Source organism: Colius striatus, chromosome 1 (assembly GCF_028858725.1).
Source record: "Colius striatus isolate bColStr4 chromosome 1, bColStr4.1.hap1, whole genome shotgun sequence".
NCBI classification, from domain to species: Eukaryota; Metazoa; Chordata; class Aves; order Coliiformes; family Coliidae; genus Colius; species Colius striatus.
Genome location: NC_084759.1, coordinates 75,389,251 through 75,415,619, shown reverse-complemented (window position 1 = coordinate 75,415,619; position 26,369 = coordinate 75,389,251). Strand labels below are relative to the sequence as shown.

General features: G+C 38.2%; 1 protein-coding gene across 4 annotated transcripts in view; it reads left to right on the top strand.

The window, feature by feature from the left end:
• The window catches only part of ARHGAP6 (Rho GTPase activating protein 6), a 338,498-nt gene that overhangs the window by 305,034 nt on the left and 7,095 nt on the right, over positions 1-26,369 (top strand). For all 4 annotated transcript variants that reach the window (XM_061998798.1, XM_061998789.1, XM_061998807.1 and 1 more), the window contains exons 4-10: positions 264-520; positions 5,249-5,444; positions 8,726-8,781; positions 12,488-12,638; positions 13,793-13,941; positions 17,170-17,349; positions 21,448-21,545. In XM_061998798.1, the coding sequence (XP_061854782.1) occupies positions 264-520; positions 5,249-5,444; positions 8,726-8,781; positions 12,488-12,638; positions 13,793-13,941; positions 17,170-17,349; positions 21,448-21,545 (1,087 nt within the window). The remainder of the gene's footprint in view (positions 1-263; positions 521-5,248; positions 5,445-8,725; positions 8,782-12,487; positions 12,639-13,792; positions 13,942-17,169; positions 17,350-21,447; positions 21,546-26,369) is intronic.

The following is a 26,369-nucleotide window of genomic DNA, read 5'->3' as shown; positions in this document are numbered from 1 at the left end:
TCTTTTCCAAGGTTCTATATGGTGTATCTTGCATAATCCTACTAGAAACAGGATTTAGATACCATGGGCTACAATTACCTGGCATATCTCCACTATTTTTTTGTTTGAATGTTATTATTATGCAGTCCGGTACTTCCTTGGAATTGTTATATATTTAAAGAGACTTTAGATTGTTTTTCTTTCTAACAGCTTAATACTTAACTCATTTTGTACTAAATAAATAGCAAATATTCAATAAATGCTATTTGTTGTTGTTGTTGCAGAATTTATTCCCCAGGCTTTTGGAATGCCCTTGTCCCAAGTGATTGCTAATGACCGGGCCTATAAGCTCAAGCAAGATACTCAGAGAGAAGAGCAAAAAGATGTTTCAGATTTTGTGGCCTTTCTCTTGCCATTCGGAACTAAAAGGCAGAACAAAGAACTTTCAAGCAGTAACTCATCTCTCAGCTCAACCTCAGAAACACCGAACGAATCCACTTCTCCTAACACACCTGAGCCAGCACCACGAGCAAGGAGGCGTGTAAGTAGACCCATCACAATGTGGTGCATGCCAGTAGGTCTGGAGAGTCTGTCTGGAGCAGGACAAAGCCTTGTTGTGTCTGTGGATTGTAGAATATTTCTTCCCTCATGTACAAATAGGTATTTTTTTTTCCAGGTGGAAGCTGGCCAGGTCAATACCAGAAAATACTAATTGTAGTAGACATCTTTTTCTGGTGCTGGTGGGAAAAGTTCATACGGACTGTACAAATGCATTACAGATTGCGAAGTGGCAGAGGGATTTCTTTAGAAGTCTTTCTGTTTACTTACTTCATCTACCTCCTTCTATCTAGATCTTTCAGATTTAACAAATTCCATCTGTTTTCAACCTATTTTTTTCATCTGGGGAAGAATAAACCTATGTGATTGATATTTATGTACGTATGCTTATGTTCATAAAGTGCCACAAACTTGAAATATAATTATAAATCCCTATCCTAATATTAATAAAAATCCTCGTGATCTAATTCTGATCATGTCCTCTGAGGTAAGAAGTTGCCAGAGTAAATTTGTATGAGGCTCTTTGGAGGACATTTCTGCATACAGTCTATGAAGATGCCTTTGGCAGCAGAACACAGTGTGGTGGTTTGGACTGAGTGTGAATTATGCATATAAGATAGGCACCTGGTATGCCATTTGTTTGCAGGGTTCTGTTCCTTGTAAGTAAATTTCATGCTCTGAGCTTTCTAGTTTTCTAGTACCACAGCTAGTAATGGTAACAGACTTTTTTTGTTGTTTTTACCATGAGATAGAGATTCTAGAATTACTACTTTTAAATTTAATTTGCAGTGGAGGAAAAAAACCCAAATACTTTCAGTAACTCCTTCCCTGAATTTGAGGTACGAGAACAGACCCTGGAAAATAAAATATTTTTGTAGGGTTGTCCCCTTCTTTCCTCACTGGGATAAAACTTCTGAAACCCTAGGATTTGACAGAAATCCTATGTAGGGCTCATCAATCCACAGTGTTACAAGGCATAGAACTGGAGAAATTGTAAATTAAGATTGTAAATTGTAGATTAAGACCTCAATGACCTGTCTTCTTTCCCTCTAGCTGTCAGCTGAAGCTTAAAGTGTCTACATTCTGTCTCCAAGTAGCAAAGGGCGTGATATTTGAAGATGTTTGCATATCCTTACATACGCATAATGCACAGCTGTTGGCTTGTCCAGATGATATGAACAGGCAGTTGTGTTCACACAAAAATGCAAAGTACACTTGAGTGTAAGTGTGAAGGGAAAGCTGCCAACTTCTTCCAGAATTTGGCGTAGGCAGTGACAAAAAAAAAGAAATTCACTGTATACACCCATTGGCTTCATAAACTGTTTTCATATGAGGGAAAGATAATTCAGGTGTAGGTCATCTGTTCTTCTTCTCATTGAGTGTGGTAAGATCTCTGACATGCATTTGAGCAGCCAGCAAGCAGAAGGAACCTGCATCTTTTGTTACATCCGAGAGATACAGCTCCATCGGATCGAGTTCCTAGAAGCTTGTGGGGGATTTTGCTTGGTTGTTTTTTTTAATACCAGGATTGCAGCTTTCAGAGTGTTGAATTTGAACCTTCAGTCCATGGTTATGAGGTTGTAGAGAAGTAAAAGTTAACTAAGGTGGATTGTGTGAGATGGAGGGAGTTGGCATTTTCCCTGGGGAATGAACTTCAGTTATTCAGTAATGTACTTCATGAAATGTCAGTTGCTCAACATGCCTCATATCTTGTCTGTCTTCATCCTTCATTCTTCTGCTTATCGGTGTACTTACTCTAGTGTCCTGAGTTTTTTTTAAGGGATGGTACAGAAACCTGCACTTATCTTTTACCTGTTTCTTTTCAACTATAGAAGCAAATGCTTAAAATGATTTTTTTTTTGAGGATGATTCATTAGCACATGCAACCACTATAACCAATTTCTCACACAACTACTACACAGACAACTGGGGTGCTCTTAAATTGGAAGGATTGCTTTTTGCTGCAACATTCACTTCTTTGCAACTGTGTCATTCGCTTTTGTGTATTCAAGTGTGTCTTCAGACATATAGCTAAGGCTTTCAGTAGGACATATAAGCTAATGCTGGCTACAGAACTCATGATGTGAGTGCTGTGGGTATCTCTTCTCCAAGAACTAGACAGAAATCACTGTCACTGCATTTTCTGTGTAAGATTTTTGCCCAGCAGTTGGAAGCTGAGACCATGGTCATCCAGCAAGGCACTTTCAGTGTGCTTATTATAGAGAATATTCTGTTAATATATCAATTTTTTTTTTAGATATACACACATAAATATATATCTTTTGTGGCAAAAATTTATTAAAGTATCAGGAGCTCAGTCATGCTACTTTAGTACTCAAATGGCACATTCTGTGGAAGGAAAATGGGCCTGCCATGAGTTGTACTTGATCCCATACATACTCAGTAATTTTGCTCATCTTTTCAAAAGAGAAAAGCTTTCTATAACCCTTAAAAAATAAAGAAAAGCTTCATCTGACCTTCATTCTACACCTGTCCCTCTGGCTTTAATTTTCTTTTTGCTCTTTGATCTCCTCTTTACTCTTTCTGTGTGCTCAGCTAAAGACTTGCCCAGTTTCTTTAGGTTTTGAGCTTGTCATGTTGGATCAAGTACTGGTATCCATTATGTACAAAGGTAATGCCTAGTGGATAGAACTTGATTTTTCTTCAGTTGCTGGGCATTGCAGTTCAAGTAGTTCTGTGTTAATAGTCTATGCAGTGATGTGCATGCACTCCTGCATCATTCCTCAGCAGTAGTATAAGTACGATTAAGCCCAAGCTAACAGGTCTGTCAGAATTTGTGATGAATCCATGGAGTGTGTTGGCAGTGTTTTCCTGTTTGTATTCAAATTTAAAATGAGACCTGATCTGTACTTGCTATTGCCAAGCAGTGCTGTACTTCAGCCACTAAATTCAAGGTCATTCCTCCTAAAGCCAGCTCGGTGCCCCGGTTAATCCACAACATTGATAAAATGCTCAATAATTGTGAACTGATTGTATTTACATCTGTTTAGGGGTCTGAACCCTACTTAAATGACTCTGTGATTATAATGATTCATGAGGTGAGAGTGCTTTGCAGTCAGAGAAGGATCAGTAAAGGCACAGTGTAAAGGAAAGCACTTGTACAGGAACTTCCTGTGATCTGCAGCAGTGAGGATGATGTTAGGATTTTCAGTGTCAGTTGAATAATTTTTCTATCTGAAACCCCAAACTCTTAAAAACCAAATAGAAAAATTGTTCAGTTGGAATTTTACACACATGGATCATAGACAGAAATCCTTGTTTGGTTTGGTTTGGGATGGGAAATTTGCTTCTGAGAGACATCAGAAATCAAGGTCAAAGTATCTTTGTAAAGGGTCTAGTAATTGTTCAGAGATGGGGGTCTAAAAAAATCTAAAAACTTCACTGTGTTTTATTTGTAAGTCTCCTATGAATTACAAGAAATAGATCTACACCTGATCAGGTAGATGGTTTTTTAAAAAGGTGTTATGAACTGTTTTAAAATTAATATGTAATCTCAATGGACTTTGTATGAGTTGCCTGTGAGTTGGAAATCTTTGTAAACTTCAGTTGTCTTGGCTTGTGGAAGATCTTCTAGAACTTGAAGCAGTTGTCCACTTCTCATTTAACAGAGATCTCACCAGAAATCTATGAAGTAGCTGTCAGTAAACAGCATGCTTTTAAGAAATTGAGTTGTTGAAAGTTTTGAGTGGGATGATCTTAGGATGATGTGATGGATCCCTGTATGTTTTATTTTATGGTAAAATGTATCTTCTGTTTCAAAAAGATGAAAATAATTTACAATAGATACTTTGAATAATTTTTTTCTCTTTGTTTTGTCATGTTTTATAAGCCTAGATGTCCCCTAAATATTTTTTGCCTGTAAGTCTAATAACAACTGAGAGAAGTTGTTGTTTTGAGGTAACAGTAATCTTGTGGTTTGAAAAAAATAGTCTTATTTTTTGAATGTGGACACTAAAACATGCCATAAACTTCCTGCTGCTTGTGCTGCTTAATCCTTTACAGACCGCTTGAACTTCTGTGCCTTGCCATAATCCAAACACAAATTTCAAAACTTTCATTGGAATTGTCATGATCTTAAAGTATTAAGATAAATGAAGTAGAATTATCTAAAAACCGTCACTCATCTACTTCTCTGGTGTGTCTTTGTTCTGTGATAACAAGGGTGATAACTGTGTGTAGTGTATGGTTGTAAATCTGTTTACATCGTTTTCATTGGTACAACGGCCCAAGCTACAGAAGAAGGAGGGAATCAGGTTTGAAAATGTGTGTATATTTCTGTGCACACAAATACAGTACAGCTGAAATGCACACACAGACTGTGATTCACAGAATCACAGGATCTTAAAGATTGGAAGGGAACTCGAAAGATCATGTAGTCCAACTCCCCTGCCAGAACATCCTTGTCCTACAGTATGTGCAGGCTTACAACACAAAAAGGTGTGCCAAGTGAATGGAAGGCATTTATTTTTTTCCATATCTGTTTTATATTCCTTATGGTATGGTAATAATAGCATTGGTACCATTGTGATTTTCCCCTCCATTACACTGGTACAATAACTTCATTAATTTACAAAAAACAGTGTATTAATTTGTTTGAAATGCAGGTAGGCAAAAGTCTTTGTTGGGTAAGGTCCTGTGGTGTTTTTGTTTCTCCAGCCATACTGATTGTTCATGTGTGTGTATTTTACAGGGCGCGATGTCTGTGGACTCTATTACAGATCTTGATGACAATCAGTCACGATTGTTAGAGGCTCTCCAGCTTTCTTTGCCAGCAGAAGCCCAGAGCAAGAAAGAAAAGGCAAGAGATAAGAAACTAAGCCTGAACCCTATTTACAGACAGGTTCCCCGGCTTGTGGATAGTTGCTGCCAGCACTTGGAAAAGCATGGTAAGAATATTTTGTTTTCCCAGGAGTGGCAGATCTATTTTTACCATAATATAAATACAAGCGTATTTTGAGAAGCAAGGATGTACTTGCAATTGCAAGGATATGTTTGAAGGTCAGATGTTTTCCCTCCTATGTTACCTCTTGCTAAAGATACTTTCTTGCAAATAATTGCTTAGATAATAGCTTCCCAAACTAAGGGTCTGTGCTTTAAGCTCGTAACTGGCCCATACATCACAGGGTAAGAAGAATTTCTTGGAAGTTGTTCACCTTGTACTGGAGCGCTCAGCTACACAGGAACAGCTCTTGACACCCCATGGGTTTACCCATACCTTGAGAATGGAAGTCTGAAATGTGCCAGCCAGCCTGGAACCATTCTTTGCAACCAGTGGATCTTTAGGTGTAAGAGCTAAAATAATTGTTTATACTACAGTGCAAGACTTAATGAGAAACAGCATTTAAAGACAGAGGCTCAGATAAGGAAAAAAATCCTGTGCTAAATTATATTAACCTCCAAGAAGTTTTTTCCTCTTCACTACAAAGCTTGCAGGCTGGATACTCAGTTTGTCTCTGGCTGGAGTCCTCCTGATCAGCCCCAGGATCTGGCTTGCTCTCTCCGTAGGGAATTATAAACTTCTGCAAATATTCTTCTCATGCCTTCATGATCACCCAGACACAAACCACCCACTAGCTTTATGTAATGCAGAAACAATAGTTAATCAAGGTATCTGTTCTACATCTCTCTCAATGTATTGCAGCCTTGTAAATATTTTTAATGGAAATTGAAATAACTTGGCCAGAGCAAGATGGAGTTATCACATGGCCAGATAATAAATAAAACATTAAGTAATGATGACTGCAACACCAAACAATGCATTTGATGCCTAATTTGACCAGAAATAAATAATTTACTGACTCTGAATGAAAGGCTTTTTCAGATGAGGCACTGCAATTTAGAAAAACAATGCTAAGCTTTTACAGTACGTAGCTGAAAACTATATTGCTTACAACTACAGAAAGAAAAACTGTGAGAAAGAGTCATTGTTTGCCTTTTATAGAGATTAGATACCCTGGCTGGCAAATAAATGTGGGAATGATTTGAGATGAATGACTTCCATCACTTTAAGCATGGGCAGCTGATTTGGAGAACATGAAAATGTCCGAGTCAGCAAAAAAAGCCATCCAGAGGAGTACCCTTTGGATACTGTTATTTTGTGTCACTTGAACATCTGTGACAAATTTTTTAATCCACTTAAGCCACTGTCATAACAGGATAACATAAGATTCTTTTCTAGACAACATTATTTACTGAAATACATACTTCACATTGAAGTTTTCTTCTAAAGAAAGTTTTTTATTCTGGGGGGGATTTTCTAGGAGTATACTGTAGTACCCCACCACACAGTAATCTGAGATAATTTGAGGCAAATATTGATGTTCTTCAATTTTCAGTTTAAGCTGCCCTCCACAACACAGTCATCAGGACTGGCCGACTTTGAGAGATTTAAAGACTGCAGAAGACAGACACTGCTGCTTGCTCATTGACATTGGGGATAATAGAAGAGTTTCTATTGTAGCAACAGTCCTACAGCAACATTATTCCAGGTTATATGATGGACCAAGTTTCTGATTCTGAAAATACTTGCCTGTACACTTAAGCCTTTTAGGTCAGTTTTTCAGCAGCAAACTACCTAGGGGTCTCTCACGAATGCTTTAAGTGATCATTTTTCAACATTACATAAGAAAAAATGGTTATGTTTTTGCTCATAAAAGCCTAGTGCCTTGTTCGTCTTCCCTGTTTTCCCTGGGATCGTGTCCCAGAGTTGTAAGGGCTTGGCATTATGCAGAACCACAGTGTAAAACAAATACTGTGTGTTTGTGCAGGAGTTGGTAACCAGCCTCTAGTTTTAGCCCAATATGAGTATCTCATCTCAGATGATTCTCTTTTTCTGGTTTATTTTTATTCCATTAATGTAATTTTCTTTTAACCAAAGATAGAAAAATATTTGGAGAGGTGTCACGATGAGACCAAAAACTAGAAGGCAGAATTTTGTCTGAATTTCTCTGATGAAAATCTGGAACTCCAAACATCACTGCATAGCTAAAACGTCTCTAGCAAGCAAGTGTAGCCTCATGGATGTCAAAAGGGGTTTGTTTTGGAAGGTGATTTTCCATCTCGTGTATTTCAGGAAAGAAAGTGAATGTTGCAAAGTAGCTTTGTTAGACCATAAACTTTTTAAAACGTATAGACAATTTCATCCTTTTTACGAAAAACCTATAACTGTGTAAAAGGATGTTATGTACACAGCTGCTTGAGTCTCTAAGATGTCCATTCACATTCTTATTGCTAAAGACTGTGTCACCTCTAAGGTGATATTTACTCCCAAATATTTCCATTTCTGTTCCTCAGCGAAGTATGTCCATTCAACAACCCCATTATCATTTGTTTGATATTCTAGTAATATCTACACAGCCAGAAGAAGGTTTGAACCAATTTCTTACGGAATAGCAGGCAACACCTATTTCCAAATCTCTGTAAGTCTAAATGACACAAGATGCACACCTTTTGCACTTTGCCTGAAGTACAACAGTACTTCTTTATAGCTTTCCCTCTCTGTATACTTTCCAGGTATTGCCTCAGGGCTACAAACAGAGTCTCTCCATTTATCATCAAATGATAGCAGCTGATCACAGAATCATAGAATGGTAGGGGTTGGAAGGGACCTCTAGAGATCATCTAGACCAATACCCCCAAATATCACTGTTCCTACCCTATAAAGTACACCCAACTCCCAGGCCTTACTTATGTCCATTTGAAGGAAATTCTCAGCTTTGTCTTGACAGGCACTATAGAGCTAGTGGGTAACCCGAAACATTGCTTCCTGTATCCAAACACACAGATCAAGTATTTCATTATTTTATTGCCTGTTTCCTTTGATGTCAGTCCTGGGAGTTTCACCTCCACACACTGAGCAGTGCCTCCCTCTTTGCATACCGCTGTCCCTCACAGAGTAGCAGTGTGGCACTACCAGAATGGCATTGCAGGAAATGTCACGGAGATGCCATTTTGCAGGTTAGGTGATGTGAGGTCCTTAAAAACTACAGCGGCTGGCTTCTTAATCCAAGACAACTGAGTTTTGCCTCAGAGCGGTAAGTACAAGTTTGTAGAGAAATACACTGCAGACTTTATTTGAGTATACACATAGCCCAGATTCTTTGGCTCAATGCAATTTTAAGTGGAAAATTAAACAGTAAAACATTTGTCTGATGTGCTACACTTGCAGGTCTCCAGACAGTAGGAATATTCAGAGTTGGAAGCTCAAAAAAGAGAGTAAGACAGGTGAGTGGATGTAAATGTGCTTTTCTTTAATCAGCTATAGTACAAACAAACCTGATTTCTCTCTGTTAAGTGATTTCCTCTCCATCTATCACCTGGTGAACTTAAGGCTTTCTGGGTCAGTGACTTTATTGTTTTTTTGATGGCATGTAACAGACAATGTTGAGTCATTTTTTACATCTGGTGAAATCCTTGTCAGGTTCTCAGCAGGTTAACACTCTCTATATGTTTTACTGTGCAGAAGTAGCATGGAGTTGAAGATCCAAATAGACTACAGTGATGAAATTTTCCAAAGGTTACACTGTAGGGGAAAAAAAAAAACAACCCAAACTTGGCTGCTAGTTTCATCTCAGAAACAGCTGAAGCTCCCAAAGTAAACCTAAACTGTAAATCTTTTTTGGAAAACTCACAGTATGAGAAAATATGCAAGTACAGAACAATCTCTTTGACCCTCAGATTGGTGCTCCCAAATATCACCTTTCTTTTACCCCTGTTAAACTTGAAGGTCAGAGCAGACCAACTCCTAGTCTCAGCCAAATGTTGAAAAAGCAAAGATGGTGTATAGTTACGTTCCAGAGACAAAGTCAAAAGTGGGCGTTTCCTCAGCCCTAGAAGCTTATTCCCAGAAGCTGAGAATATATATTGAATTAGAGCTGTACAGAATAGTGCTTAATGGTTGTGTGGTGCTTAGGGAGGGAACAAAAAGTTACAGGAAAATACTCCTGCCAGGAAGTATGAGACCAAAAAGATGAAACTGAAAAAAATAAATACCCAAAAAGGCTTGATTGCACCTGAGCCCAAAAATAATAGGTTTTTTTTGCAAAAAAAAATGATAGTGTAATGTTTGGTATCTGGAAAGTTATGTTGAATCAGCTAAACTGACTTGAGCCTCGCTGGTAGGACAGTACAGCCTGCTGATTTGTAGCTTATTCTCTAGCAGTTTCTATTGCTGAGTGGCTGGAGTAACACGAAGCTGCAGGGGCAATTGTTAGATCAACACTGAACTAGATAAAGTATTGAAAAATAAGTTGCCTGTCATTTGCGTTACAAGCTCCAATGTCACAACATGTATTACCATTCAGGAGTGAGTACAATTGCATCATACCTCTGGGGGAAAAAAAGCAGAGGGCTTGTATCATTTAGTTGTAAATGAAGCCCTACTTTCAACGTCAACGACTTTCACCAGTGTCGGTTTTAATGTGCTTTCAAAAGCTGAGGAAATTGAGAGATTTGGGTATTTATGTATTCTATTACATGGACTAATTTATTGAACTAGGTCAACTAATATATTTCGTTAAACAACACAGAAGCATCAGCTTGGCCCTTGCAGTTACAATAATAAATGTTGTCAACATGAACACATGAGAAAGTCTGGATTCAATTAAAATTCCACTCATTTTCTGAACCAAGGAAAGCCAAACCCAGTACTCAGATTTTGGTGTGCTTTTGCAGCTGTTCATTAGTTTTTCTTGTGTAGAGAATAGGCATAGTTTTGTTTATCTCCCCCCAGCCCCCACCCCCTGCCCCAGTTAGAAAATGTCCCGTTTCAACTTTGTTTGTTGCAATAACTACATAAGTAAATGCACGTGCCAGCAGGATTTTTAGTTAGTGAACAGGGAGAGGAAATGAGGAACAAGTACCTCTATTACAAATTACCGTTCTTCAGTGGGATGTAGGGACAAATTGCCATCCTTCAGTGGGATGTAGGGCAAAGGTTCCTCAGTTGACGTTGACTCAAGGTGGTAAGTCTGGTACATTGAGATGTCAGGGACAGGTTTGTGCCCAGAAATAATACAGACGCTTGAACACAGCATTGTTTGCAAGTTTAGGTTGGGCAGCCCTCTATGCCAAGCCTGGTGACTTGGTGGCAGCTCTGCAGGTGAAGCAACCAACAGGCCCTGAGGTTGAAGAGGGACATGACTGGAGCTGTGGTCTCTCATCCCCTCTCCCTGCACAGATGTCAAGTTCCAGTGCATGCTGTAGTTCACCGAGTGTGTTTTCCAAAAGTCTGAAAGTATTCCCTGAGAATTAAGTCTGAGAGACCTAAAGTTTAAACTTGGAAATACACAGTTTTTAACAGCTGTGATACCTAGCTCTGTAATGTGGCTGTGTTTCACCAATGATTATCTGATACTGTGCTAATGAGGCCATCTCTACAGCCCTCATGGGATATATGATCAGAAGTGCTATGTTCAGGGCTTAAACAACAATTTATGATTTAGACAGCTGTTTGGGAATTCCAAATTCCTGATGCAGTGCTAATCTGTTTCCTCAACTGCTTTTGAGCAGTAAGTTTGAAAGCAATTTTCTGAATAGAGGTAATTTATGGTTCTTCACGGGGATGTTATGTGTTTGCCACCAGTCTGAAGAGTAGAATTCAGCTGGGAATGAAATCCCCAAGTTGGCACTGGGAAATCTTTTACTGCAAATCAGCAGGGGGAAGCATGATGCTAGAGAAAGAGCAAAGTGTGCTTTTTGGAGCATATTTATTCATTGTTAGTAACAACTGATATTCATGTTAAAAGTAGTCTTAATAAATTAGAAAAGTTTTTATACAGTACCTCTCACACCTGTTATGAAAGTACAATTTCAGCAGAAAACATGGGATTTTCTAAATTCTTTCACACTATACATGCTTAAGATAGTTTTGTCTGAAGTCAACATTTGGCACAGATTATCATAGACGAATGGTTTGCCTGCAACTTATCTTCTTCCTTCTTTTTTGATATGTCTGGAATGATCTTGTAAGATGATGATACTTCATATTATTAGCAAAGATAGAAAAAATTGTTTTAAATCATCTTGACTATTTTCAAAATGAAAAGAGATAAAGAAGTGGAGCTCTCAGCCTGAAGAAAATATTCTACTCTCAGTACGGGGAAATCTCTCCAGAAAGGCATTTATCTTTTGTAAGGCATAGTGGGAGAGGGGTTTCTTCTGCCTTTGGGAAATTTGGTGCCTCTGATTTATGCAGAACTTATCTGAGGAAAAAAATAGCAATATCTTGTAATGGTATTAGCTTGCTGTGTGTTACCTCCCTAATGATGATCATAGAATCATAGAATGGTAGGGGTTGGAAGGGAACTTTAGAGATCATCTAGTCCAACCCCCCTACAGCAACAGGTCAACCTAGGTCAGGTCGCGTATGCCTAAATTAGGAGGGCAGAACAAGATATGTGTGGACAAATGTTATGAAGTCTTACTTGCTTTCTGTTAATGCTTAAATATAGTCTTAAATGACCAGAGAAATGCAAGTTTGGTAGATATTAACATTGGTTTTGCACAAAAATGTAGATATAATGAAATGTGGTATTAGTCTTTCTGGTCCTAAAATCCAGGGATAATGCAGTAAGGTGGTATAAAAAAGCTTTTCTTGCACTTTTCCTGGTTCTGCTTGGCTTTGGCCTTTGATATTAAGCTTACGTTTCTGCAAAAATCATATTTACTGGGGGACATTTTTCCATAAAAGTGTAATATACTATCTAGGAAGAAAGAATTGTGTTTTATTCCAGTCTAGTACAGATCTTAAGTTATGTATCATGGAATAAGCAGCAATTAGACACTAATTCTATCTTTGATATGACCAAAGACCAGTCACATCTAACCTGTGAAAAGTGAAAATGGGTAAATCTGCAGGTTAAAAGATTTTTCTGTATTGGGATGTAATGTGCTAATTGAGACTGTGGTTTTGTGTCATCATCTTTTTCAGTTACGTGAAGAGTTTGACCGGGGCATAGATGTTGTATTAGACGAAGAGCACAGCATTCATGATGTTGCTGCTTTGTTAAAGGAATTTCTGCGTGACATGCCTGACCCACTTCTCACCAGAGAACTTTATACACCTTTCATCAACACTCTCTGTGAGCTCTGCAGCATCTCTATTTAGCAGTTTTTCCAAAGCTTACCTGTTGGAATTCTTTGATCTCTACTAACCATATTCTTGTTTTTCCTGTGCAATTAATACTATAGCCTTGATTTGCTCCAAATGTTTGTATAGTATAAATTTGCTGAGGTCTTTCCTTGGTTTTAATACTGTGTAAATATAGGTAAGAACACTAAACCAACAAAAATTTCACTTATTATACCTACTTTTGCATTTATATGTAGGATGTGATTAATATTATCTAATAAATTCTCACCCTAACCTTGGTTCAGCAGTAGCAGGTGACAGATTCCCATTTCAGTCCTGGTATCATGGCATTGATGCTTTTAAATTTTAGAACTGATCACTGACCAAAATTTCCAGTCCAGATTCACAAACCTAGCTTCAAAAGGTCAAGTTTCATCATAGTTAATGGATCCTCAAAGCCATACATGTTAACTGGTCCCAAATATGTTGCCTAAGACCTGAGTGCAAACTCTCACAGATTTGAGAAAAAATAAATGTGGGCCCTTCAAGCTTAAGCTGCTGCCTAGTATGTGTTCTTCAGATTCTTTCTAGCTTTCATGTCTGAAGTCCTGCGTCTGAACTACTTTTGTCAGTGCATTTTACCGTTGCATTTTAGGTGATTAAAGTGATGGTAGTTGTGGAAAGTCCTTTACATCTCTAGTGGTTTTTCTGGTCCTCAATACCTCTGCAAGATGTGAAATTGTAAGAAAACCCGTTGAAAATGGCAGGAGCATAAACTTGACTGGAATGCTTCCCAATGGTGCCCTGTATATACCAGTAGCTTTACTTAAATGAATGAACTAAATACAAAATCAAACAGAATTGTTGTGTCCAGTGACACTGATAGAGAGTTCAACATGGATTTTGGTCTCTTAAAAGCTGAGAAAAGATCCTATGAACCTGTGAGCAAAAAGTTGACCAGCCAAGGCAAAAATCCCATAAGAGTATTTGTTACGCTTTTGATACTTCCTTAGATTTTTCTTGTTTTGTTCTCACATTATAAGGAAAATGATCCTTAAACAAAGCTATTCTTACTTGTCTTCCTTTGGGCTGGAAACAGTATATATGTTCTGCTTTTAGATTAGTTGGAGTGATTTTCTTAGAATGTATTTTTTCCCCTCGTAGTATTAGAGCCAGATGAACAGCTAAGCACCTTACAGCTCCTTATTTATCTTCTACCTCCCTGTAACTGCGATACCCTACACCGGCTGCTGCAGTTCCTCTCCACAGTGGCTGGCCATGCAGAAGATACCACAGACAAGGATGGCCAAGAGGTAAATCCTGGTCACTTCTGCCTTTGACTTTGCTTAATTTGTGACCTTTAAGTGATCTTTAAAAGCTGTGAAACAAACACGATGGTGGTGTAGCCCTGACAGATGGGAAAGATGTGGCCTGCACATTTGCCATTTAGTTGTTTACTATGTTTTTAGGGCTGTGAAAGTTTAATTTTTGTATGACTTAATCAGTAAAGCATCTACCGCTTCCTTTGGGAGTTTTGCAGTGTAATCGACCTTGCTGTTAAGAATGTTTGATGCTATCCATCGTTTTTCCCTCCCCTTGTTTTATCCTGTTGTATTCTATGGAAAAAATACTCATACAGAAAAGTGTCAGCTATTTAAGGGTGTGCTTTTCATTCTCTTTTTGTTCTCTGTTCTTGCTTTCTTATATAATGTCTGGACATAGCAATTCACTTCTTGGTTGCCTTAGCTTCCTTGTGCTAGTGAAGAATAAAAAATAAAGGACAGAAACTCCAGCTGTGCCCTTGCAACTAACAGACATAATCACTAGTTGGAGTCAGGATCTACCTTTGCTGGCTTTCCCTTCTTTCTTTCTGGCCTCCTTACTCTTGAATTCTGGACCAAATTCAGTGGAGATGTTGGAGAACACCCACCCCCTCAGAGCCAAGAATCCCCTTAGCCGAGTGGCTGAGCTGGATTTCTGAATAATTCGCGTGTGGGTGTCTGCGCCATTCACACTAGAGATCTGAAAATCCAGCCTTACTGTTTTCTAGCAGGAAAATCCTTGAACTAGTGGACTGCTCTGTGAAAAGTGGCAAATATGTTAAGTTTGAATGAGATGGGGACTGTCACTGCTTGACAAAATTGTACCATTTTTTTCTGTGGGAAGGACTTCTCTGTCCTCTGAGCTTTGATAGGCACTATTTCTGAGTTTACTTCTCAGACTCATCTGAAACTCCTAGAGAATACTTATCTTCCAGATGGATAACCTGCTGACATCTTTTGCAGTTGGCTGGTTTTAACAATTGACACTGTGAGACTGAGTTTTGACAAATTTCTGCCTCAAGTCCTAACTTCCAATGTTCTGTATGTGACTTCAAGGCCTATTGCATTTCTGAATCCATTTTAAATGCTTTTATTTTTGTCTCAGCAAAGAGCTGATAAAAACCGGCACCACTGTGATGGAAAGCATTTAAAAAGAGCAGCCTGTAAAAATTATACTGTGCTTAAAAACATGTATAAGCCAACCAAGGTTGTTATCCCCTTGATCCTGCAAAGAGTTATCTGTTGATTCAGGAACGTAACCAAGAGGATCTTATTGCAGGGCTATATGATACTGCTTAAGAGAGGTGGTTTGGCCTACCAGTTGTGTTAGAGGCATTTTCATTGATTTCAGTATATCAGCTTGGCTACAGGTATTTTGGCAAGGCAAATTTATGTAAGCTCCCTTGGCAGCATTGTAAGCACCAGGAATATTATGTGCAATTGGATACTTTTTACAGATAATACAGTATTCAGCTCACAATTATTTAAGCTATTCAGGAATAATTAAGTGAATAAAAGCATACAGGGCAAGTGAAAGTATTTCATCAGACTGTTTGCTATTACTGAAAGGAAAACAGCCAAGCTTTGGCACACAGGCCCCCTCCACAGATTCTTTCAAAAGCCCTTCAGTCATAAAGATGAAGATGCCCGACTAGCTTTATTAAAATTACTCATTCAATTAACTTAAGTGGATATGTTTACAACATTTTTTAAGGGATGCTCTGAGGCTGCCCTTAAAACTCGTTGTTTGTACAAACAGCCTGCACATGCAGATCTAGGCACAGCCAGGAGTTGCCCCTGGCACACCCAAGGCACTGAATATTCAGCCTGTACATCCTTGGTGGCTCAGTACTCTGACAATGTTTAAAAGCAAGTCACCCAAAAACCATCTGAGTGCATGGTGATGTGCAAATAAGTGCATGTGCTGCACTCAGTAGTCATTCTGGGATGAACCAATGTGTTTGCTCTGACTGTCCATGTACCTACTTAGTGCAGATGTCTTTGCAAGATTACACAGTGGTCCCACCAATAAAAGGAAAAGCTCTTTTTACTATCATCTCTATACTGTCTAGCTGAGCTCTTTAAAAAATAAAGCAGGTGCAGTCAGTGCACAGTTGTTAAGTTTGACTAGAGTATTTGGCAGAGGATCAGCTACAAAAAAGCTCCCACTATTTAGAAAGGACTCATTTTGTATCACTCATTGCTTGAAATGCTGTTTTTACTGCCTTTTTTTGGTGCCTCTTCCTGTCCCTTTTAAAAATTATTAGTTCAAATGTAACTGAAACAAATGAAAAATCCCTCTTAGGTTGTCTTTTTGTCCTTCAAAAAAACCCTGCAAGAAATACTGGGTCGACAGCTGAAATTCACTTAGTCTTATATAGTCAAACTGCTGGCACCTTCTTCTGCGTTCCCAGAATAGCAACTGAGCAGGGCAACAGAGAGGAAGCACGTGACCCCTGCTTTTTGCTTTGTTAAATGAATAGAAGGGGGAAAAAGTAGTCTGATCACAAATAAGTCAATTAAAATTTTGATTTAATAACCTCTATGACATATTTTTTCAGATAATTTCTATCTTGTCAAATGTGTATTCCTAGCCTTCCTTGTCCTACAAAACCAGATTACTGTTGCTTCTTTGAGTACAGTTAGAAAACTTGGGAAAAAGATAAAAAATAAACAAAACAAAATAAATCCACCCAACAAGTAAATGTTTAGCATGTTCTAGGAAACAAGCAGAAAGACAAATACTAAGAAAAATACTGAGTGTGCTCCTTAACTGTTTAAATATGGAAAAGTGTGGTTTTCCTTATTGCATCTGTTTCAGTCCTGCTTGAGAAAGCTAACGGTTTTCAGTATTTTGTCCTAAGAGATAGCAATATGCTGAGGTGATGAAGTAGGAGGGAGGTTTCCCTGAGTTCAAAAGAAGTGTGCTACTGCTGAGCTTCCAGGGAGGTAAGGGCAGGCAGCACTTCTGCCTTCTCCTCCTCCAGTCCATTCAAAAATATATCCAGAAAATCTGTGGTGCTTGTTGCACAGATGTCCAAAGGGTTTCAACTTTTCTAAAACTTGTTCATTTTTATTTGACTGGCACTCGGTTTTGATGAATGAAACATCTACCAAATCAGATGAGAGATGGTGTGTATGTGTGTGTTTGTGTGTGTGTACATAGCTGCATACATTAGACCCTACAAGACACCACTTTATTTCTATTCTGTTTTCTAGATCACTGGGAATAAAATGACATCACTTAACTTGGCTACCATCTTTGGCCCCAACTTGTTGCACAAGCAGAAATCTACAGACAAAGAGTTCTCAGTTCAGAGCTCAGCTCGAGCTGAAGAGAGCACTGCTATCATAGCTGTTGTACAAAAGATGATTGAAAACTATGAAGCCCTTTTCATGGTAGGTGGATGTTTCTTCACATTATTCCTATGCATTTTCAAGTTAAATGAGGAAGTATGTTATTGGTATTAAAGTAGACTAGGATGAAATAAACTGTGGAGACTGCATTAAATCAGGATCAATTACTGTTGGTAGAAAAAGTAGTCTTCTATCAAGAATATTTTGCAGTAAGTAATAGTGTTAAAAAATTGTTCTTATTTTGCCTGGAATAATTTCTGTGTAGATAACAGTATCTTCCATCGAAAATTTCTGTCTCTAGAAATAATGAAGTTGACTGGTCAGTTGTATACCAAAAATGCACCAGAATTACTCCTTAGGTTTGAAGACAAAACTGAAAATGACCTTTCACCTCACAGTTTCGGAAGTCAGGGAACCAATTTTTTCTACAGGGAGTAAGAGACCCTTGGTTAATTTAAGGAACAGCCTCCTCTACCAAAGGCTGTTGGTTGGATGGAGAGGAAGGACAAAACTCTCCCATTTGTGTCTTGGATAAGAGAAGCATACATCTATGTAATTCCTGAGCTCCTTTCTGTTCTTTTTCTCAAGTGAGAAAGTTCTTCATAAAAGGGATGATGACCCTTGGACTTGGACATGTTGTTTACTTAAGATGCAGCTTAGTTAAATCACCCTTCCTTGTGCCTAGCAGTACCTGGACAGTTTATTCTGGAACTTTACCTTTTCCTCTTTTTGTCTACAGACTAACAGGTCAGCTCAATATGACTTCTGCCTGAGAGAGCTCTGCTCTGGGGTAGCAGAGGCCAGTCAGACCCAGTGCTGGGCACTGTCTTGTCTTCATTTTAGTAGGCATACATGTCTTAACAAAGCATGTCTTAACAAACCCAGCAGCTTTGGAAAGGTGAAAATACCTTTGATTGTTGTGTCTCGAACCTATATGTTACACTGAAGAGGTGGGTTCCCAAAGCAAGAGGAAAAGTGCTCTGGAAACCTCCTTTAGTGCTTCAGCAAAGCTGGATACCTTGATGGGAGAAGATGGACAAGCTTGGACTGGGGGCGTGTCGGACTGATGGCCACGTAATACTGTGAAGAGAAAGTGTCTACCAGATTTCAAACGCAAGAAGAGCAAGAGAAAGCAGTCACAAGCCCTGCCTGTCAGCCTTAGTTAGCCTCAGATGAACTTTGTGGTTTTCTCTTTTCCTTCACACTGTATTGCCTTACATTATATCCTTTTCTTTATTTTTATTCTTGTTCCAGTGAGACAGTCAGCAATCTTTTTTTCTCTTTTCTTTTTTTTTAAATGCTTTTCACAGTTTGGGGAAAGTTTAGTTGCTATTTTTCCTTCCACACTAGGAAAATAAAGCGGCAGAACTGCACTCTTGTGCGAAGGTCTGTCGGCCAAGAGTGCAGTTTTTTAAACTAGCAGATTTAAAATAATACTTGAATAAGAATACTTGCAATACTTGAAGGCTTCTTATTGTTATTCCTCTTTAAGAACATTTTACAGCACGACCACCTCTCAGCACATCAGACTTAGGCACACATTCTGACTTTTGATGTGGAATGGGTGGAGCTTAGGGTTAGACTAACTTACATACTGTCTCTCTTAATTGTAACAGATTTATTCCTTTACCTCTTCAGTGCTTGCATTTTCTGCTGAAGGTTAAATGAAGTTTGGGGGGAAAAAAATAGGTAGCTTTCTTTGGTTTCCCAGAGTGGCTTTTCAGATTGTGGAGGCAGTTTAAAATTGGATTTCAAAAGGAGAGATTGACTGCATGTGAGAGAAAAAGAAACCTATCTTGGGTGCTCTCCTGAAAGCTAAAATACATTGATGTGAAACTTATAGAAATGTCTAGCAGCTGAGCATTTCTGGGTGCTTTCATTCCTCCCAATGCCATAGCAAGGGCTGACTGCTTTCTGGAGCCATGTCGCAGCTCTCAATCCATAGAATTGTGTCAAATTGCTCGTAGTTAGTGTTTTATAAAGCTCCAGGATTTACCTTTGTCTTTGTCATGTTTTCATGGGCAGCACAGAGAGACTATTTTGAAGATAATTAGCCCAGTACATCATTTGGTACTAGATGCATTGAAAGGAGAAGACTTGTAATAAAACTATGATCATTTGAAATCAGGCAGCACCAATTAGTTTTCTAAACTCATCAGAGAGAGGATTAATGAGAACTGCTGTTTATACTTGACATTCATCCTACTTTAAAAAAAAAAGAGCATTCACCTACAGCTATAAATAACATAATGTATTGCTGCTAAGGTGTCGTTGTGTTTGGGCTGGGGTTTTTTTCCTGTTAATTTTGGGTATGGGGAGGTTCTAAAACTCAGATTGGCTTCAGCATTGAAATTTGGACAACACTTGTGAAATAAAATCCAGGAAATCAGGATGTGTTGTGACACTCAGACCACAGTATCAGAATAAATCTGATATATTGGCAGTCCAAGAAGGTTCTATTTGTCAGAACCCAGGATACAGCAGACTGGTTTTATTAAGCAATTATGGACATCAGTAATACGCAAGCACATGGATTTCATAGAGAAGATGGATTTTGACATTGCTTCACTGATGTCAGGGCCTTTACTATCTAATTTCAGTGAGTCGTAAGGATGCATTAAAATGTTTTAGGGGATATACAACGGGTTATTTGCCAGTTTCTGAACTGTGCCCAGCTGCTGAATGTGGGGAGGCACAACTCAAACACACTTTGTCTTACTGGCTTAAACTTGGCATGTCTTCATTTATTTTCAAATTTATTTAATTTATTTTCAAATTAATTTAATTTCTTTTCAAATTATTTCCTCTTTTAAATAAATATGCTTTTTCTGTAACTTGACTCTCTAAATACCTCCCAAACTGAAGTATTCTCCTGAGGAATCTATTAGTAATTCTATTCCTATTTCCCAGGAAATGTTAGGGAGAACAAATGACCCATGTGGTGTGACCTGAAGGTCAAGAGATTCAGGCTCTGACAAATTGCATCCAGAAGCGTATTGCACAGTTGATGACCCCTTACTGAGATTGTCTTGCCTCCAGCTCCATCTGTCATGAGTGAACCTGGGCTGTTAGTTCAAGGTTCTCAGATGGTTTCATCTGTTTTCAGTGCTTTGAAGGCTAACTTGAATGTTCCACTGTTCCACAAACCAACTTAAGGATTGATAAGACTTATGTAAAATGCAGTTGGAAGCACAAAGTTTACTTGGGCAGATTCTGGAATGCTGTTCCTGCTACCAGCCCAGGAGACGTTGCTGTGTCCTGCAGCAACTGAATCGTTTTCAAAGTTCATCTCCAAATGAAGTGCACTAGAGAAAAAAAATCAGAAAGCCAAACTCTAAAGAAGACAACACAGAATCTGTCAGAGCCTGTTGCTACTACCCAAAGTCCAGAGTGGCTGGAGATCCAACAGGACCTACTTGCAAACCTGAGTTATGAACAGATTAACTCTATAATTACTCAAGTTCTGATTAAGCATAAGCAGGAATGCTTCTAGATCCCAGGATCTGGCTGTATGGATACCTGAACATGAAATGTTTATAAGGCTTCACTTAGAAAAATGTTGACCTTTGGCAATTCTCACTGAAATGGAGCAGTTGAAGAACTTCATAGATAGAACAGTTAGCGTGAAATTTCCATGTGAGAAGGACATAAGTCAAATGCCACAGAATATGTGAGGAAACATTCTCCTTCCAGTGTAATTACATTTCACATTGTTTCTAAAAGAAGAAAAGTGCAGTTGTTTGAAATGGGAATTTGTAAATGTCCCCAGGTCTTTGAATGGGGATGTAAGGTGGGGAGGTGAGGATCTCAACCTGGAGCTTTTGAGATTGCAATGCATGAGCATTGCCAGTGTTGTTATCAGATATAATACCCAACTAGTGGTTGGGTATTATATACTAATATTGGTGGCTTATTCAACAGGAGTCAGCATCTGACATTCTCCAAAGTGATCTGTAGCCTTACCTCACCGGTTGTTACATGAAATTTCTCTTCTAAGTGGAAGCTTCTGAATATTTGTTTTACATACTCTCCATAAATGTACTTGTACTCAATCTTTTAGGTTAAGCGTAGTACCAAAATTAATGTATGTGAAAGGATATTTATCCCCCAACTAAGCCGTATGTTTTGTTGCCTTCATAGGTTTCCCCAGACCTACAGAATGAAGTGCTTATTAGCCTATTAGAGACTGACCCAGATGTTGTGGACTATTTGTTGAGGAGGAAAGCTTCCCAGTCATCGTGAGTAATCTGTTTTTTCATCGTCCCTGTTTCTGCTGGGAATTTCTTATCTCCCACTGGAAGTGTTCAAAAGGTTCTAGTTTTCCACAACTCTCTGTCTACAGTGCACTGTCTACAGTGGAGTAGAAATATCCTTCCCGTTACACAGACTCTGCCAAAGAAATGATGACTCTTGTACAGTGTTTTCTAAACACAAATCTTGTTTCCCGATTCAGAGGAAAGATTGCATTCTGCTGCAGAGAACAGAATGACATGTACATAAAAATATTCAGTGCACTATTATCTGACAGGATGTATTCTAGTGATCTGCTGGTTCATGTCTTAGGTTTGTTGTAGTCTTCAGTCACAGGAGACCTATATTACACTATCCTCGAAACACACCCTAGAGTGCCTTAACACGATCCCGACTTGACCAGTTTATTGTTCTTTTCCCATTGTATACACGTAGGACATTGCAAACAAGTCAACCACCATGACAGCAGGTTTATGGACACTCTTTGGATATCATTTAATTGTATATTTTGTGAAAGGTCTGCAGAGGAAATAAATTGTACCGTTCACTATTGCAGTTATAAGACATGACATATTCCAACTTTGTGTATAATGTATTTACGCCTACACCCCTGTGCCTTAATGCTGGAGTTTGTACATTTGGTTTAACAGGATTGCTGGCTTTCTCATGGGACACACAGCTGTTGCCTTTATTCTAGTGAATCCCAATATGTCAGACCCAAAAAAACCACAAAATTTGACAAGCTTATTCTAAAGAATTTTTAAGACGTTTCCTAGACTCTAAACAATCTGGGACAGATTGGACTCTGTCTTCCTGTGTATGTGGAAAATGCCTAGTGCATTGAGAACATAACTAAAATTGAATCTGTATGGACAGTTAGCTGTTTTTTTTTTTCTCTCCCTCTGAACATTGTATAGTTGAAGGTAACAGCTTGCCTGGCTTTAAAGGGAGAGATATAAAAGAAATAGTATAATTAGCATGTGGAGGAAAAAGCTTTCTTTAATGAAAAAATTGAAAACAAAAATACGTGCAGAAGATATACCATGTGTTGTAAAGAATGTTATTAGTTTGTTGACTTAACCACATGAACACATAGCATGCAGTAGCCAATTATCACAGATCATCTGATTTGTGGTGATTGTCTCTGTGTGTTTTCTCAGTGTACCAGACGTGAAACAATTTCTGTTCATTGATGTCTAACTGACAAGTAACCACGTGTATATTTAGATCACAGTAAATGCAGGGTAATTAAAGGTTTGCTAATTGCCTTTTACACTTGTTTAACTTTTGCCATGAGCAAAGACCACAGTTAGGAGAGACACTGCAAATCACCTGACGTACAATATGGTCTGTAGAGACTTCTTTCTTTAAGTCCTCAGTTCGGAATGATCATATTATTTCTGACTCAAGCTAACAAAAACCTTTGTGCTGGATTTCACCATCTATATAATATGAAGACATAAAAACGTGTCTTACATGTGGCTACATATATCAATTGAGCATAAATTTATCACGAATCTTTATGGATGTAACTTATTATTGTTAGCTCCTGTTTCCTTTAAGTTAATTGACTTTTCCTTGAACTTCCTTTACTTTTGAGCCAGCATGCACACCTACAAGAGAAAATGGATCTTTTGTGCAAGACTGGACACAGCTGACAAAAGGGGTTTTGTAAGAAGAGGTTAACGAAACTAAATAGCTACAATAGTACCAGTTTATTGTATTTTCAGTAATTAACAGATGAAGTATCAATAATGTAGGAAAAATTTACTGTCATTTTTCTTCTACTCTGGTATCATGTAAGTGACCTAATGTTAATGAGATCTTTTTCCCCTGTGGTTGCAACTCCTCGGTTAAGATTTTCCAGGCAATTAGCAGGAATGTTGTTTAGTGTTATTGTTAAGAGTGTGATGCTCTTAAGAGGTTAATATATTTCAGAACATAATGTGAATTTTGAGGCTACATATTTGTTGATTAATTTTCCTGTGAGAAATGTGAGGCATCAGACAACAAGGAGGTGTTCGTCTTGATTTGAAAAAAATGAGCCTCCAAAATACATCCTTACTACTCCTGGAAATTTCCTGGTCATGTACTTGAGATCCAAATTTGGATCTGTGGAACAGAAAACTTTACATATTCTTGAGACAATTTTCATCAGAAAGCTAGTTGGCTGCAAAGCTTAGAGTATGTAATCAACTTCAAGACTTTAATGTCATACTAATTGCTCTGAAAGTCCTGCTTCTGCAATTGCCCTCACATCTCTGCTTTTGATGTCCTAACATGCTTTCTTCGCTCTGATCTAGCAGAGTAAACACAATCCACATTTTCCTCCACATAAGAGAACAAATCAGATGTTCCTCAGCTTTCAGTTCTCTTAAGAGCTGAGCATTGTGAGTGATGTGTCAGGGAGTTGATGGGAATTGTTCATGGTAAAGCACTAATTAAAGTATGAAATGTGCTTTTGTGAATGACTACCCAACTTTTCTGTATGTTGGCTTAATCACATGGAATTTGGGGTTTCCAGGTGTAAGATGAAGCATCTTGAAACTAACACAAAAATAAAATCTGTTTCTTATGATTATTTACTGAATTTGTAAATGTTTTTGGGTGATGATGATAGGTGTTGATCCATCCTAACCTGTGACACAAAGATTAAGCAATACAATAGATGATACTATATGCATAAAAGCAGTTTGCAAAGCTGCAGATTCCCTGAATAAAAGTCCTCTACCCTGTTAACAGTAGCAACCACATCATAATCCCACAATAATCAGTTTTGTTAGTGGCACCTATGTTTGTCAAATATGTGTGGAAATTACTACTGCATGCTGCCAATCTGTCACACTCTGGATGATTTGCCTCTTGGAAGACATAATTGTTTCCCCACTCACAAGCTTTGAGGTATAACAGAAAAAGATTTCTGCCAAAAAACTCTAGTGGCTAACATCAGTTTAGAAGGATGCCAGTTAAAAAGCAAAGCCCAAGACTCCTTGATAGCATAGTCAATTTTTGTGTTGAAATCTGAAATAGTGTTTTTGAATATGTGGCACAGGCTTCTTTTGCAGCTTTCAAATCTTTTTGAAATCTATTTGTGCATAGCCACTTTTTAAATCTTTTCCTCAACATAGTTCATAACCACTGGAAAATTATTCTTTGTGGAGACCCTAATCTGCCCTTATTCATAGGCTGCATACAGGAGAAGGGGTATCTTGTTCATAATTTATATTTTCCTCCCAATTTAGTTACTCCTCAGTGTGTGGATAGAGAATCTCACAGCCAACCAGTGGAAGGTGAATTTCAAATTGTACTAAACATCTATTTGCTACTGAACTCAAACCATCAAGCAAATAGATGCAAAAATTTTATTTTAAGAAGAATGTGAGAATTCACAGAATCACAGAATCTCAAGGTCTGGAAGGGACCTCAAAAGATCTAGTCCAACCACCCTGCCAGAGCAGGGCCACCTAGAGTAGGTCACACAGGAACTAAACCAGGTGGGTTTTGAATGTCTCCAGAGGAGACTCCACAACCCATCTGGGCAGCCTGTGCCAGTGCTCCATCACCCTCACAGTGAAGAAATTTTTCTTTACATTTCTTTGGAACTCCTTATATTTGGAAAGATGCAAGCCAAAATCTTTTGCAAGTTATATTTTATGTTGTTTGTAAAGAGCATGGTAAAGCTGCAAATCTGTGAGATCGATTTCCAGTTTTAAGTATTCAATCGATTTTCATGGTTTCTTGTAGTGAGGTTGGCAGAGTCCATGGACATATTCCTTGATTTTTAAAGCTGTTTTTTTATAAATAAATTTTAAAGTGATTTTATATATATATATATACTAGCAGAAACTGTAAATTAGTTTAGAAACTTGACCATTTGGATCTTTCCAAAGACCTGACAGTTTCCATTCAAGTAAATTTTTATCAGGAACTTTGTCTTGAGAAGAGATAGACTATAACAGATCACTCAAGGTAAGACACGAAATCAGTGTTTCACAAAGCTCAAGTTTATGTTCCCACATTCTTTCATTTCCATTTCCCTTTCCCCTATTCCTTGTGTTACCTTGCCATGGCTGAGTGAGGGTATACATCTCTCTCTGCTTTGTGCAACATACTTACAATTTGAGATTTGATCCTGCAAAGATTTACATGCGATAAGCTTCACTGGGGTCACCGTTAGCTCTAAGTATGTCTGCATGTGAGCAGGGTGAGGTTTAGGTGACGGTCTGTCTAGAAAGCTGGGGAGAAAGATATTTAATCATTGGAAACATACAGGTAACATTATTTCTCCCCTTTACTCTCAAGTCTTTAATATTCCCAAGATATTGCTTAAATCTCATCTTAAGTCACATCAACTACACAAGGATTTTTAGAAAGCAGTAGGGCAGAAAGAAGGGATTAAGGGATGGAAAAGAAAGAAAAAAGATTTCTAAGAGAACTGTGCATACCTAAAAGGCAATAATTCTTCAGCATGGGACTGTTTATAGATGAATTTATGTTGGACTCATCTTCAGATGAGAAGTGAAATAATGAGGAATTGATTAATTTTATTATTTTTTAGTGACTCTCCATTATCATACCAACCACACTGGGAAGCCTAAGACAGCACTACTTTGCTAAGTGACAGCTCTGTTTTTTTCAGTTGACCCCAGTTAAGGTTCAGGATCAGTTCAGTGATGGATTTCTTGTTGGGAGTTACCAAGGAGTAAACCTAGTTAATTAATTCCCAACATTTTGTGGTTGCTTTGGTAGTGGGGAAAAAAAAAGGAATCTTGAGTAATTGAATGAAATTGAATGTATGTATTTTATGGTTT